At 38.7% G+C, this 15,429-nt stretch overlaps 2 protein-coding genes across 8 annotated transcripts in view; one reads left to right on the forward strand and one right to left on the reverse strand.

Moving 5' to 3' along the window:
* LOC122576276 (midasin) overlaps positions 1-15,429 on the reverse strand; it is a 133,315-nt gene that overhangs the window by 85,918 nt on the left and 31,968 nt on the right. The window lies entirely within an intron of this gene.
* Positions 1-15,429, forward strand: part of LOC122576280 — a 75,003-nt gene that overhangs the window by 43,595 nt on the left and 15,979 nt on the right. For all 6 annotated transcript variants that reach the window (XM_043746350.1, XM_043746349.1, XM_043746353.1 and 3 more), the window contains exons 3-4: positions 8,342-8,543; positions 9,066-9,318. In XM_043746350.1, coding sequence (XP_043602285.1) covers positions 8,350-8,543; positions 9,066-9,318 — 447 coding nt within the window. In that variant the 5' untranslated portion in view covers positions 8,342-8,349. The remainder of the gene's footprint in view (positions 1-8,341; positions 8,544-9,065; positions 9,319-15,429) is intronic.

The following is a 15,429-nucleotide window of genomic DNA, read 5'->3' on the forward strand; positions in this document are numbered from 1 at the left end:
TTCAAGATTCGAAGCTTTAAAAATCGCAAGGTTCGAGAATTCCATTGGGTTGGCAACTAAGTGATTGCGGATTTTGTCAGTACCACCTAATGACAAAATCCGCAATCACTTAGTTGCCAGCTCAATAATAATTCTAAAATTCTCAGATCGCAAAATTCTGCAAACGCATTAATATGAAATGAAAGAGCTGATGGACAAATAAACAATAAATCTACGATAGATAATATTAAATATACAGTGTATTATGATGTACACGATACATGTACATGTTTAAAAACACGAATATAACGCGGGATTATATACACGGTGAACATTATTGACATGTAAATTCCAGTGAAATTCAATTTCGACTGCGAAATCGTGAATCGCGCATCAGAAATAAATTTCCAAAAATTAACGCGCCCCTCCTCCATCCGCATGATTTATCGTCATCTGTAATTTATTTCCCTTTCCCCTTCCCCTTCCCCGTTCATTGTTCATCGTTCCCCGTTGCCGCTGTCATATCGCCTTTTGTTATTTATAACATTTGATTATTAGTTACAACATTGAAAACTTCTCTGTTGTAACAGCGCGATAATTTTTTTCACAGAAAATAATAATCTCTTTAATCTAACAGAGCCATAGAAACGCAGGAATCATCGTGTAAAAATAGAAATCGAATTTCCCGTGAATAGAAATTATTAGATCCAATTTTTATCCTTTTCTTTTATTCATTTCTGCGACAAGGTGGCTTTATAAAACGAGTGAAGGGCACTAGAAGGGCTTAAATTCATTCACCGTCGTTCTAAAATCATGGAAGCCATACGACGGTATCTATTCAATTATGCGAATTATCGAATAAAGCAGTCGATCTACGAGATTCACTCCATTCCCATCGTCATCCTTCTACGAAAATCTCATCTGAAACGTACAAGGTGTCTGAAAATGAATGTAAAAATCGATTGATACAAGATAACCTTGGAAAATCTAGTTTGTCGAAAATCCAAACGTGATTTACACGATGGTGTATAACATTTCTTCAAACTTCTTCAAAGGAGACAGAGAGACTTATGGTCAGTTTACTGACGAGGAATTTTCCTGATTATTAAATACGATATACGTGTTTTTTGCACAATTAGAAGCATGTACTGTGTAAATTTACACAGTTTGAGGACGACAAAATATGCTGTTGAAAAATACGCTGATCAGCTCCTTATTCATACCCCAACAAACGTCATAGACTTATGCTGCAACAAACAGTCTAATCTCTGTTTCTCCTTCCTCAATCATCCCGAGCTTTGACCCTGTTTTCTCGTCATTCCTCCCTCGCCGTGTCCTCATCCTCGCCACTAGGCCACAAGAACCACTTCTCCATGGAGAATTGTCCGAGGAGAATTTCAGTTCCTCTGAATAAAACCTCTAATTTCGATGTCAAATTCCCATCATCCGGAATGCAACAATGGGCTCCTCAGATGTCAAAACGAACGAACGGAGGACGATGAGAAAGTAGCTCTTCAGACACCTAAGANTTCTAATAAAACGTCATTCCATAAGTTTCCCATCAAATGTGCCACGATCAATTTTACTTCAACACCTTAGGACTTATAGAACAATGGTGAGGATTTTAAGAATATAACACGGAATATGATAAAACCGAAGGAATATGATACAAATGTGGCACCTCTAATTTCGATGTCAAATTCCCATCATCCGGAATGCAACAATGGGTTCCTAAGATGTCAAAACGAACGAACGAAGGACGATGAGAAAGTAGCTCTTCAGGCACCTAAGATTCTAATAAAACGTCATTCCATAAGTTTCCCATCAAATGTGCCACGGTCAATTTTACTTCAACACCTTAGGATTGAGGTGTATAGGTCGTGATAGGTACTGCTGGTGTATCAGCATTTTGTCTTCATCTGCCTTCTTCATTTGCCTTCTTCTCAGTTAGGAATTGTGTAAAAAACCGGACTGTGACTGCCGGGATTCGAACCTGGTCTTGAACGTTCGTAACCAACTGCGCTAACCACAGCTCTACCGTCGTCCGGTCGAGGATAGGGTAGCAAGCCATGGGGCAGAACCCGTTGGACAGTTTTGCTGTTGAGTGCCACTACAGGACTTATAGAACAATGGTGAGGATTTTAAGAATATAACACAGAATATGATAAAACCGAAGGATTATGATACAAATGTGGCACTTGATGAGTTCATGGTCATTTGAACAGGCTGCTTCAATACGAGGAAAATGATCTAATGTTCGAGAACGATCTATGATTCTATTATTATGCGGAAAGTTAATGATATGAAAATTTAACATTGCGAAAATGAAAGGTGGAAGCTGGTGAAGAGGCGCTTCATTGGACGCAGCAGCGTGTGTACGGATACTTTTCCTACGTAGCTGGTGTAAGGATTTGTTTGTCGTAGAATCGATGGAAGGCAGGCGATGTAAGAGCTCTAGAGACAAGAGGAAGAAAATCCTGGTACACGGGAATTTTCATGGCTAGCTGTAAAAGCTAGTTGAGACTGTGTATGGGAGAATAGACTCGTAAAAGAGATATGGAAGGTGGAAGACCCGCGTGTGCTGCTGCGTTGCATTTTTCTTTTATGCATGAAAGACGAAAACTCGCAGATGGCACAAGTTTCGAGAAATTCGCGATGCAAGCTGCAAGCTGCGACTCGAGATGATCGGCAACGGGACAACTACGAATTTCTATCTCTGTTTCTGTTTCGTCTATCTGCCATGGTAGTCACGCTCCATGTTTTATCCTAACAATTCATTGATTCCTACAAATTATTAAATAAAATAATTTCCATCGACAAAATAGTTTGTCAATCCATAAACGTAATACAAATAATGTAATACATGAAATAAAGAGGAAATTTGTAATAAATAACATAATTCATCCTCACCCATAAATAATGTAAAGTACCAAATAAAAGAAGACAAAACCTTTTTGTAATAAATATTTATTATTTGTAATTTGTAATAAATAACGTAATTCAACCTCACCCATAAATAATTTAAAATAAAATAAAAGAAGACAAAACCTTTTTGTAACAAATATTTATTATTTGTAATTTTTTAATAAATAACATAATTCGTCCTCACCCATAAATAATGTAAAGTACCAAATAAAAGAAGACAAAACCTTTTTGTAACAAATATTTATTATTTGTAATTTTTTAATAAATAACATAATTCGTCCTCATCCATAAATAATGTAAAGTACCAAATAAAAGAAGACAAAATCTTTTTGTAATAAATAGTTATTATTTGTAATTTTTTAATAAACAAAATAATTCATCCTCACCCATAAATAATTGTAAAATACCGAATAAAAGAAGACAAAACCTTTTTGTAACAAATATTTATTATTTGTAATTTTTTAATAAATAACATAATTCGTCCTCATCCATAAATAATGTAAAGTACCAAATAAAAGAAGACAAAACCTTTTCGTAATAAATATTTATTATTTATAATTTGTAATAAACAACATAATTCATCCTCGCCCATAAATAATTTAAAATAGAATGAAAGAAGACAAAACCTTTTTGTAGTAAATATTTATTATTTGTAATTTGTAATAAATGATATAATTCATCCTCACCCATAAATAATGTAAAATAAGATGAAAGAAGACAAAATCTTTTTGTAGTAAATATTTATTATTTGTAATTTGTAATAAATGATATAATTCATCCTCGCCCATAAATAATGTAAAATACCAAATAAAAGAGGACAAAAACTTCCGATAAATGTATAACGTTTTACACAATTTGTTAAACTATTTGGCACTATCTAGACGTTTCGGTACTTTCAATCGAAACATGGAGCACGTACAATATACACGTACAATATAGAAAAAAGAGAACGAGCGAATAAACGAATGAAAGAAATAAATCAAAGGAAGGCGCGAACGAGCAGGCGAATAAATAAAAATTGCTATCTGGCAGCGAGCATCGGTCGCAGCTGCACGCGAATATACTCGCGTTAATCGAAGTATTCCGGCTACCTATCGGAGAAGTAATAATACCAGGAATATTCGTCGAACATCACACAGAGATTTTATCTCCGCCTTATCACTGGACCGCGTTCCGTAGCTAAATGTTGAGGTCGACCGATAGTGGACCAAGTGGACCAATTTTTAATAGAAAAATATACTGAAATAAGTATAGCTATACCGTATGCTGATCCAGGTCCTCACTCTTACAGTGTTACAGTACAATAGGAAGAAGAAGATATCATAGGAAGCACGTTCATACATTTATAACAAAGGGCATTATCAAAAAGTTAACCTTGGAGTGTAGCTCTATCTGAAGGCTACAAGAAACAGTAATAGAAATCTACTTACAGCTCTTTTGTTTCTAGACCTTATAATCGAAAAGAAAATTGATATTCAAGGCCGCAATAATGTGCACCTCTCCTTATTTTCAATCTTTTCATTAAATTCCATTTTCTTCGTAACAGCCGTCTCCAGGTGAATTGCAAAAGAAAAGGTGTAGAGTTTTTCCTGAAGTAATCGCTTCAACGTTAAATATCGTTTCACAACGAGAAGGTGAATCGTCGATTTATTGAAACTACCATCGATAATAGCAGCATGTCAGTAGTCATAGTAGTAGCGTGGTGGTTTATTTCCAGTCATAAAAGCAACTGGATTCGCAATTATTTTCCTTCGCTGCCTAATGTCTGTCCAATAATTAACAAAGGAGGGATGAAAAATAATTGCAAATTGTCTGCAATTTGCTCTCCACTATACAGCTCATAGAGATGAATCACGCGAAAGATGAACGAGATACAAATACGAAGCTCTTTGTACTCGCAAAATTCTTTCGGTTGAAACGAGAAGCCGTGAGGATGGAAACACGAGCAGCATCGATGTAACGATCAGAAGGGCGCGAGAAATTTAATCAAAGTAACCGAGACACATCTTGGCGAGAAATAGAAACCTTAAGAAAGTTTCGTTCGCGGGCAAACTTCTTTTCCAAGTCGTTAACGCAGCCGCTGATTTCCATTGAGAAGGTGCACACCTTGTTGCAAGCTTAAACGCCTTTGCATACATTGAACAGTAATTTATGGCGAGGTACAGAAAGCACGCAGCAGTTGGAAATAAATGACATTCTTTCTTATTTCATCAAAGTGAGCTTCTTCGCTGGAAACATTTTTTTGCATAATAAATACGGTTTACGAGATGACTGCGTGTACCACATGGAATGGGTTTGTTGCAAGGGAAAATTATAAGAAGAACCTTCTTCGTAGAAATGCTTCCTCAGGTTGAAAATTCATTCGACGACGTGAAAAGTCGAGTCTCCAGCAATTTGCCGGATTTTGCGCATGACTCGGAAATTCTGCAGGTGCTCGGGCCAAGGACGATGCACGTGTCCTTAATTTGCTGGAACCGCAATCCTAAATTATGGTTGGGCAGGCTCCCTTGGGTTTATGCCTTTGGCACGGCCATTTATGTCATTGCCATGGTCGCGTTACAACGAAAGTGATCGCCGGATCTCTCAACTCGCTAATTAGGATTTCGTCTTCTCGTCGATTTTAGGACGAGAAAATTGCAAGATGCGTTCATCTGGTCTACAGGAGTTCTTTCTACAGAATTTTTGAAATCACGAAACTCTGAAATTTAGAAACTTGAGAGAACAGAGATTTGAATATTTGAGATTTTCGAGATATTTGAGAATTTCTGCGATTTCAGTTTTACGATCGCAGATCCTGAGAAACCGAGAATCTTTCCACTTTCTGCAACACGGGAATTCTACAATCTTGGAATCTTTCCCAAACTTATTATTATTTTCCTATATTTCATTCATTCTACTTCCAAACGTTTGTCTTATTTTTCAAAAAGTATTCACTTTCCTAGGAAAGTTAGTCTTCGAACGAAACACGCGGTTCTATCGTAACAGCGAACCACGTTTCAGCAAGAATTTCCTAGTACAGAGCACGGTACAACGAAGTTTAAAGGCTGAACCGTTGAATATGTAACACCAAGCGCGACTGCCGTGTAACTTGACGTGTTCTCGTCTTCGAATAGACCGGATGTCGACTACAGCTTCCGTCAGGAATTTCTGAAAAAGCGATTGTTACGTGAAGAGAAGATGAATAATTGACTTGATCCTTCGATGATATCGCTGACCGAATAGAGCCACGACGCGACTGCAAATTTGAAAATACCAAAATCTTCCACTGTAAAATATTTAACACGTTGGTCGCCCAGCGTAATTCGGCTTAGTTTCCCGCGGGGCCCAAATCTGACCGTCGGTACGCTTCCTGGTTAGAGTATCCCGAGGGATCTCATGGAAGATATCCCAGATCTTTCATTCAGTCGAGAAGCATATTTCTTGTGAGACGGACATCACGTTCAGTAGACAGCGTAAAAATAAATAAAAAAATAGAATAATGGAAAACCTGGTATCGACAGAAGTGACCAGATGGTCTCATATGCCACTACGATACGGAAAAGCATCAAGTGGTATCCGGAATTAGCACTACGTTTACTTTTAGGAACAACTATAGTAAATGCTCATATTGTGTACCAAACAGCCGCAAACAAAAAGATACAGATAAGAAAATTTCGGGAAATTCTCGTTTCCGAATGGTGCGACGTGTCCTCGGAAAATACCGTGCCTGCCAACCATCGGAAGAAAACGAATGAGGTGTCTCACCATTTGGAGATTCGTAAAAATCAACAGGGCAAGCCTATAAGAAGAAGGATGTGCACCCTACGTTACGAGAAGAAGAGGCAAATTGTCGTACTCCAAGAAGCGGGGAAAAACGTAAAAAAGATTAAAACGTATTGTTCGACGTGTCCAAAATCACCCCAAATGTGTTTGCAATGTTTATACAAATACCATGCGACAGCATAATGCAATATTTTACCCAGAATATAAATTAATAAAAAGTATGGTATAATGTGTTTTTAATATTTTTATGGGAGGGACACAGAGGGAAGCAGGAGGAGAGCAAGAAAGGTGGACAGGAGACCAAATTGTAGAAGAAAGAAGGAAGAGAGAAACAGAAGAGAGAAAAGGATAAGGGAATCCAGATACAACAGATACTACAGGAACATAACCAAAAATGGGACGCCACAGTACCTGGAAGGGAGGATGAAGTGGGAGGACAGGAAAATGATAGCAAGGTTCAGGTGTGGAAACGAGATCAAAGCGAAGGATCATTGGAAAGAGGAGGGAGAAAAAAGGTGCAGACTATGTGGAAGGGAAGAAGAGGACCTGAGACACGTAATAGAGGAATGTGAAATAACAGGAGGAGCAAAGGACATGGAAAAGACATTGAATGAGACTGGGGAAGGACTAAGGGACTTAAGAGCAATAATAGAGAAAAGAAGGGCAAAGGCAATACAAGACGGGGTAGAAGGACAGGAAGGTAGCGCAGCAAGGAGGAAAGAGACCAAAGGACATAGGGTGTAGCCATAAGTGGCAAGAGTTTATAGACATTAGTTATAGCGACTAGAGATAAGAATAGGCTAAGGAGTGCAATACAATAGAGTAGATAAGAGGTAGATATGTAAGGAGCAAAATAAGTGTAAGAAATGTAAATCGAAAGTTCGTCCAAAGCCGAAAGGCACGGACTAGAATAAATAAATAAAATAAAAAAAAGAAGATATTTTTATGTTGTATATCCTATATATAATATGCTATATTTAATTAACTGGAACAAGAAGAGCGTCACCCATATTTGAGTTACGGGTCCCCACGGAAGCATACCCGTCACATAGATATGGGTGACACGGCGACCAACGTATTAACGAAACTTTTACGGTGTCGTGGAAACACGTGCGAAGAAAGCGACACGTTTGGTTAGACGCGGCATTAAAAGTGATGTTGGCTGAGCAAGCGTACGTCGTAATAAATAATTCATAATGATTTATACGAGTAAACCCATTGCTATTGTATGACATAAATATTTATAGGAGAAGGAGAACGTATCGTTGCGATGGAATTCAAATACTGTAAATTATTACAACGCAGAGATTGGCCAAATGCGCACGCTGTACCTGCTCTCTAATTATTCTGTTTACGCTTCTCGATGATTGCACAGCCGCAACCACATCACACGTCAGCTTACGTTCGCATCGCTATCATCCATGCGAAGCAAATTTAATTACTTTCAATCGTATTAATCATGCGCAAATAAACTAATCCCTGATCACGTAGATGTTAGTAGTACGTGGAATTTTCATATGGAAAATGTAGAACATCGCAACAGGACGGCGATCTGTCGCGACGTTCTTCTGACAACTTGCAATAATTTTGTCGAATTTACAGTTCCCTGCAGCTTCTTTAAAAAAATCAAGTCTGAACGATTGCTAGTTCTGCTTACTGAAAATTCGTGAAACAGGTTAACTGATGGCGATGATCGGGGCCAATCTAAGATTCGGCATCGGCGCGTCGGGAAACGGGTCGTCGAACGCGACCAAGGTGTTCCAGTGTCATCCAGGTGGTGCAACCGAGGCCACTCTCATCTTCTGCCTCGGCGCCCTCGGCATGGGCGCCAACTTCCTGCTGATGGCGCTGATCCTGGCCAAACGCCAGTTGCGCAGGTAATTCCGATAACAGTGATAACAAACTTTCTAAAAACTCGATGAAAATACGTTTACTCGCGCAACAAAACAGACGTTTTACGAGGGAAAAACACGCGTTCGAGCAACGTACGAGGCTCGGCTGCGTCATAAAGTTGCCACACGTTGGGTGGAGAAAAACGTCCTCTCTTTTGTAATTAAACAATGTTTACAAAGAAGAAAAGAAGCGCGCGTGATGTACCGTGGTTGCTGACATTAATATTTGGATGACGTTATCTGTGTAATTTGTTGCTTCGCGTCAGAGAAGATGATTTGTGCTGTTTATTCTACGAGAGTGTGCAGCATTCGTCGTAGCTTGAAAATACACCAGCAATTGCTTCCTGCCAGAGTTTATCATCTCGGCAAATTAATATTTGGACGCTGATATTTGCTGCCACTTGTGCAAATGTAGGGACAGCGACAGGCTGGATATCGATGTTAATAAACGTACGTCTAGTCGATGTGGGAAAAACAGAGGAGACGAAAATGTTTCATGCGTTTCAGATGGTCACAGGGGTTGCTGTTCCACCAAGCGATGGTGGATTGCGCTCGAGCTGCGATTTTATTGCCCCTCGGATCGAGCATACTCAACTGTCAGCCGATGACCAAGTGTTCGCTGGTGGAGACAGCGTTTCTGCTGCTGGTGACAGTCTCGACGGTGAATATGTTGACGACAGTGCTGAACGACAGTCCGATTTTCCCGGAAACCGACGAGGAGGCAGACCTAGCGGCTCCTTTGCTCATGGATTCGCCTCAGGCAAGTGTTCTTCGACCCTTTTACCCACACGTTTAACTATACATCGTCTAAATTATTATGCATAGGATAGTGTTTGCTTTGAATAATAACGCGACGACAGTTTACTCGTCTGCGATCTTCCATCTTCTACATTCTGCATTCGCGAATCTACATTCGAACGTAATCGTACGTAAAGTCGTACAATTTGGACGGTACAAATTGCGGGAGATTCGAAGAATTCGAAGCTCCTAAACCCTGCTGAATGATACTTAAGCGCTTAAGCGCTAAGAACGTAACGAAATTCTGGAAAACGTTATTTTCACTTTCAAATTTTCCCTCGTTAGTTTCGTAACACTTTACCGACCGATAGCCTATTAATCGGCTTCTTGTCGCCGACGCATGCGGCCGATAGCCTATTAATCGGCTTTTTGTCGCCGACAATCTTTCTCATTATTTGAGCAGTAATTTGTTATTTAATACTAAGGTACTTTGCTCAGTTGCGTCAATTGCGTTGCTTTGCAAGCTCCCACAGTTTTATACCAATTTGAAAAACGTACCGTTCACGATGAACAAAAAGAATGGTATCGGAGAGTCTAAACCGAAACAGAGCCGGCGCCAGGGAGAATCTACGCCTGAGATGCCGGTCGGACGTGCGTATGCTGTTAAATCGCTAGCGGTCGGTAAAGTGTTAAACTACAATCTAGGGAAGAGCGTATACTAACAGAGGATGATTAAGAAAAATCGGAGAAAATGATAGCAAGGAAAACAGGTGTCTTGTAATTGCGAAGCAATTTGTTGAACGATAAAAGAGGTTCGATGGTAGGAAATTGCCGGCGGAAATTCCGATGCAAAGGCACGCGCTCTGGTAATGAAGAAACTTCTGCTGGACAAGTACATTCTAGCGAGGGAAGATTTACAATAGAACGATCATCCGTGGTAATCGGATGACGCGCCGCGCACTCACGCTCCATCGATCGTATCATTAGCCAAGCAATCGTAGCGTAGCCGAATTTGTGAATTATTCTACTCGAACGTATATATCGGTTACTTGTAAATTCAACTCTTCATTCCGAAGCAGTCGAATTACTTAGATATAAGAAATATATATGTTCGTTATTAAAAATTAAAAAATTAATTACAAAAAAAAGAGACTAAACGACTACGAAAAAGAAATTATCGTTTAACGATAAAACGATCGATTGCAAACGAACAAGGGAAGATCTCCAACTCGGAAATCCCAAGAATTACAAGTCTTATCGCGCAATATTTTTTGGGGTTGCTCAAATTCACCCCAAGGGTGAACACTTGGGTGAACACTTGACAACTCGTTATAGCGTCGATAAATTTTTCCATCAAAAGTAGCTTTTATCTGAAAACTTTTTTTCTGTCCCTTAGAGTCGAGGAATTTTAACGGAAAATCGGAAAATAGCCGGATTTTCAGAGATCAACGTCTGTATATCGTCTACGATTTCTATAGTTCTATCGTTCTCAAAGTTGTATAATTTTTGAAATTTCGCCATCTTTTCTTGCAAATGAATATTTAATAAAGGAAGGTAAATTGATATTGATAAAATATGTTAATAATATCGCTGACAACGTGGCTGATTTCCTAATGACCGAAGCGCAACACGACATACGTTGAGTCATCATCCTTTAAACTAGTTTAGAAGTTGTGCAAACTTGGAAACCGTGTAATCTCTGGTCTACGTTATCTTCACAGGGGACGCTACTAATACGAGTATTTAAACCAGTTTACAAATCTCCACCAATAATTGGAACGAAGCATGAAATTTAGATTAATATCTGGGTAGTTGGACGAAACTTTCAACCTCTCCCTTCCTTTGCATTTGCACAGATTCGCACAAATTGCTGATTTCATTCAATGGATATTTCGTGCATCACTAGAAACGTTACAAAAGACTAAGAATGCCAAAAATTTCTAAGGATTAGAAATTAAGAATACAAATTATTATTAAAGAATAAAGTGGAAACGTTACCAAAAATACAAAACGTTTGAAATTTCCAAATTGAAGTTTCCAAACTCGCTGTTACGCCCCGAGGCTCACTACAGGCCGTGTTCCTAACCGTCTCCCTTGGTACTACAGTATTGCAGACAGATCGTCTTACATGACCGTCGAGATATACACAAAGTAGGGATAAACGCATAGTTGTCGTCAAGCAACGAGTTCTAGAAACATCGATTCGCTTTCGGTTCGTTATTTTATCTGCACAAAAAAGGTGGCATACGTGACCATAGCGCGAACGGTTGCGGGAACCGAGCGTGGTGGGGATCGTCTCCAAGAGAAGACAAAGGAAAAAATCGAAGGGCAGTCAGTGGCAAATGAGGATTCAAACCGAACGCATCGAGAGGTTCAGAGAAATAAAATCAAGATCGCTTAGTCAAACGAATACGTCGAGAAATACCATAAAGTCGAGTGGAATTATAATAATAAACTAGTTGCATCATCGTTAAATCATTTGTAACGTGTTAATTATAGTTTTAAATATTGTTAAAAATAGTAGCTTATATTAACCCTGTTAATTCAGTGTTACAATCATTTGAACTACTTCTGTTATCCTAATCGAAACAGGGGAACGACTGGTTCGCGGCGTCGACTATCAGAATCGTAGCGAGAATTTACACCTTTCGTTGATGTGCTTCCTCGCGATCGCGTTTCTTCGTAAACGGTTGTAACATCTCTCAATATCCAAATTGTCGAATCGTTAAATCCCTAAATGCATACCTAAACTGCCGAACAAGCTCTGATAGAATTATTCCAATAGAATAAATAAAAATTCCAAATCTCCAAATATCTAAACGATCAAATATAGTGAAGTTGGCGAATCTCCAGATTGCGAAACTCCTGGATTCGTAAACACTTGAACAAGTTGCGGAATACCCTTGAGATACAACAGAATCCTTACACGTGTCTCGACGCGTTTTCGCCTGAAACCATTCGATAAAGCGAAGCACGAGGTTCAAAGAGCTTTTTTCCTACGGCCCACAAAATCGAATTCCGCGGATCTTTGGAAGAATTACGCGTTTTCCCATGTGCATTTTCACAGTCGTGTCTGGTTTAACTCGATCACGGCCTTAAGTGACGACCGGCTGCCTTTGAGGCGGCTTCAAGTTTCTGATCGATTTTAACGAGCGCATATAACACGTAGGTTCTCACCATCGAACTTGAAAGCACTGTGACAAAGTGGCACTGGAAAAATTATTTATAGATTTCTGAGTGGATTCTGTCGCGTTTAACGATTAAAAACTTTGTGAATTTATTTGCTAGAGCGTGAAATGAAAAAATCCAGTCAATCTCGGTCGCTGTATTTCTTCTCTCGGAAACAATTGCCAATTTGATTGTGCATATCGAAAAATATTGCTCTTTTAGTTGCGTTTTGTTTTATCGCTACCGCATTTGTGTACAGCGTTAGTCGCAGATATACGGACGATTTTCACACTTTCACTCTTGCTTTTTCTAACTTTTATACAGGGTGTCCCACGTAATTGGGGCAAGCTTAGCTCCGAGACGAAAAAAAAATAGAAGTGTTCTTCCTATAAAATAATTAATTTAATTTCACGCTATAAGAGAGCTGGATATGTATTAGAAAAAATATACAGGGTGTCTCAACTGAATATCTGGCTTACGTATCGTTGCATGAAAAAGTTTCTCAAGACAAAGTTACGTCGTTTCGAACGACACGTATGTGTCTAGCAGTGGAAAGAATCTTTTCTCCATTTCGTTTTCTCCACAAGTATCTCGGTATTTTTCTTAAATAGAACTTTATATATTTTTTATACCAATCGATGTGACTTTTTATCCTCTGTACAAAGATATTACGGTATTTATGCCGTCCGTTTCTTGTCTTTCATACGTCAAGCTTTGCAAAATGAAGATCAAAACATGTTAGAAACTAAACATTTTCATACTTTTGTACAAAGAAGACAAGATCGATGGATATTAACCCTTAGAGTGCTATGGACGCATATATGCGTCTGGCGAAAGCCATCGGCGTGGACTAAGGACGCATATATGCGTCTGGCGAAAGCCATCGGTGTGGACTAAGGACGCATATATGCGTTTGTCAATTTTTCCGAGCACTTACGCAGAAGTAATACTATTACGTTTGTGTGAGATAAATATAAATGCATTTCAATGTTAATGCCGCGTTCGAAGAAACTCTTTTTTTTTTTTATTTAATACTCTGCATTCACAATTTGTCCAATTTGGACATTTGGTAGAATTGAAACTGTCTTTGAGAGAATATTGGTCTACGGACGAACTGTTGAAAAGCAATATTTTCCGCAAAATAATAGCACGAGATCGATACATGGTATTATTACAAATGTTGCACTTTAACGATAATAATACAGTAAATGACGATCCTTTAGCAAAAATACGACTAGTAATCGCACAACTGAATTTTTAACTTGTGTTATATTTGCTAAATTTAGTTTTCTAGTTTATTGTTTTCTAGTTTACTACCCAAATTCTAGTTTATTGTAAATTTCAATGTTTATAGTAAATAATTAATACTAAAAATATATATATTTCTTGAATCATTTAATCTCGTGCAAAAGAGTTACTATAACTTATTACGATTTGCGCTTTGAATAGTCAATCAACAGAGTTCAGTCTAGCGAAAAAGTATTCAGTCCACAGCGATCGTCAGCGCTGGCCGCGCGCCGTCGGACCGCATAGGCCCCGAGTATTCAGCACTCTAAGGGTTAAAATACAGGCTTACGTTTAAATTAATATACCGATGACTTTGAAATCTCGTGAAAAGATGGCCACGAGAAAAAATTCTTTCCATCGTGACACGTGCCCTTTGAAGTAGTCGTCCCGAGAAGCTTTTCCGTACAATCGTCGATAAGACAAATACTTAGGTAGTTCCACTTGATCGAGTCACCCTGTATACTTCACAAAGAACAACGACGATCGCACCTGAAGCTTCGGCAGAAATTTAAAAATCAACAATTTAAGCTTAACACTTTTTCTACATACACAGGACCTGCTCTTGGCATTAAAGTCGATTATGCAAAGTTCGTAATTAAGAAACGAGGTCGAAACGATAACGATAACGAGCGATCGGAATCAATGGCTACGGAATATTGGAATAATTAAAAGTTTGATTAATAGGAGCGATCGTCGGGTCGAATCGGGTTAATCGAGGCGTCGCACGTCGGCAAAAGGTCGCCTCGAATAAACGAGATACGTGGCGATTAATCCCGACACGCCAGCATTCCGTTGCGGACAGTTTACACCGCACTTGTCCGCTGGTTAATTCGTTCTAACAATACGTGTCACGGTTCTATTATATTCTCGGGAACCTTCGTCTTTCTGTCTGTATGAGCCTCTTCCTATTTGCGCTTCCATTCGTTAAATAAGAATCGTTCGATCATGCACAATCTCGTTCGATAGCCTCGGGATATCATCGCTTTACAATATATTGGGTCGCCCGGAAAGTTCGTTCCGATCTACATTTCCATTCGATATACATTTACCGAATTATATAGGTGCCATTTTTGCTCCATTTTTCACGCAACTTGAATATTCCATCCTTCCGTAATCTCTCAGGTTCTTCGGCCAAGAACTTTGCAATATGATTTTTTATGTCGGCTGAAGAGTTAAAAATCGGAATGAACTTTCCTAGCAGCATTTGACGAGTGTAATATTTTATTAAAAATCGACAAGAATATTTCAAGATGCTTCTAGTAACGTTTTTTAGTGCGATACGCTTGAAAACAACTTTCCTAATGGAGAGGTACAAAGAAAGATCTGCTGTTTTATTAAATTCTCTAAAAATCGGAACGAACTTTCCGGACGACCCAGTAGATGCTATTTTAGTTGACTCATCATTCATGGAAACAAAAACTGTCATGAAAGAAGCGCTGCGTGTCATTTTAACAATAGATGCAGCGAGCACGGATTTATTTAATCGAACCACGCTTCATAGGAATCACATATGACGAACGCAGATTATTTTCAACTTTCTAGTCGTGTTTATGAATAAAATCTAGTCTTTCAACCATTGGAATTTATATTTCTATTCTCTAGTATTCAGCTAATTTTTAAATAAAATAACTTTTCAATCAAATTCATTTAACTCATAATTATCGTCGTTACGCAACGC

Source organism: Bombus pyrosoma, linkage group LG16, assembly GCF_014825855.1.
Source record: "Bombus pyrosoma isolate SC7728 linkage group LG16, ASM1482585v1, whole genome shotgun sequence".
Taxonomy (NCBI): Eukaryota; Metazoa; Arthropoda; class Insecta; order Hymenoptera; family Apidae; genus Bombus; species Bombus pyrosoma.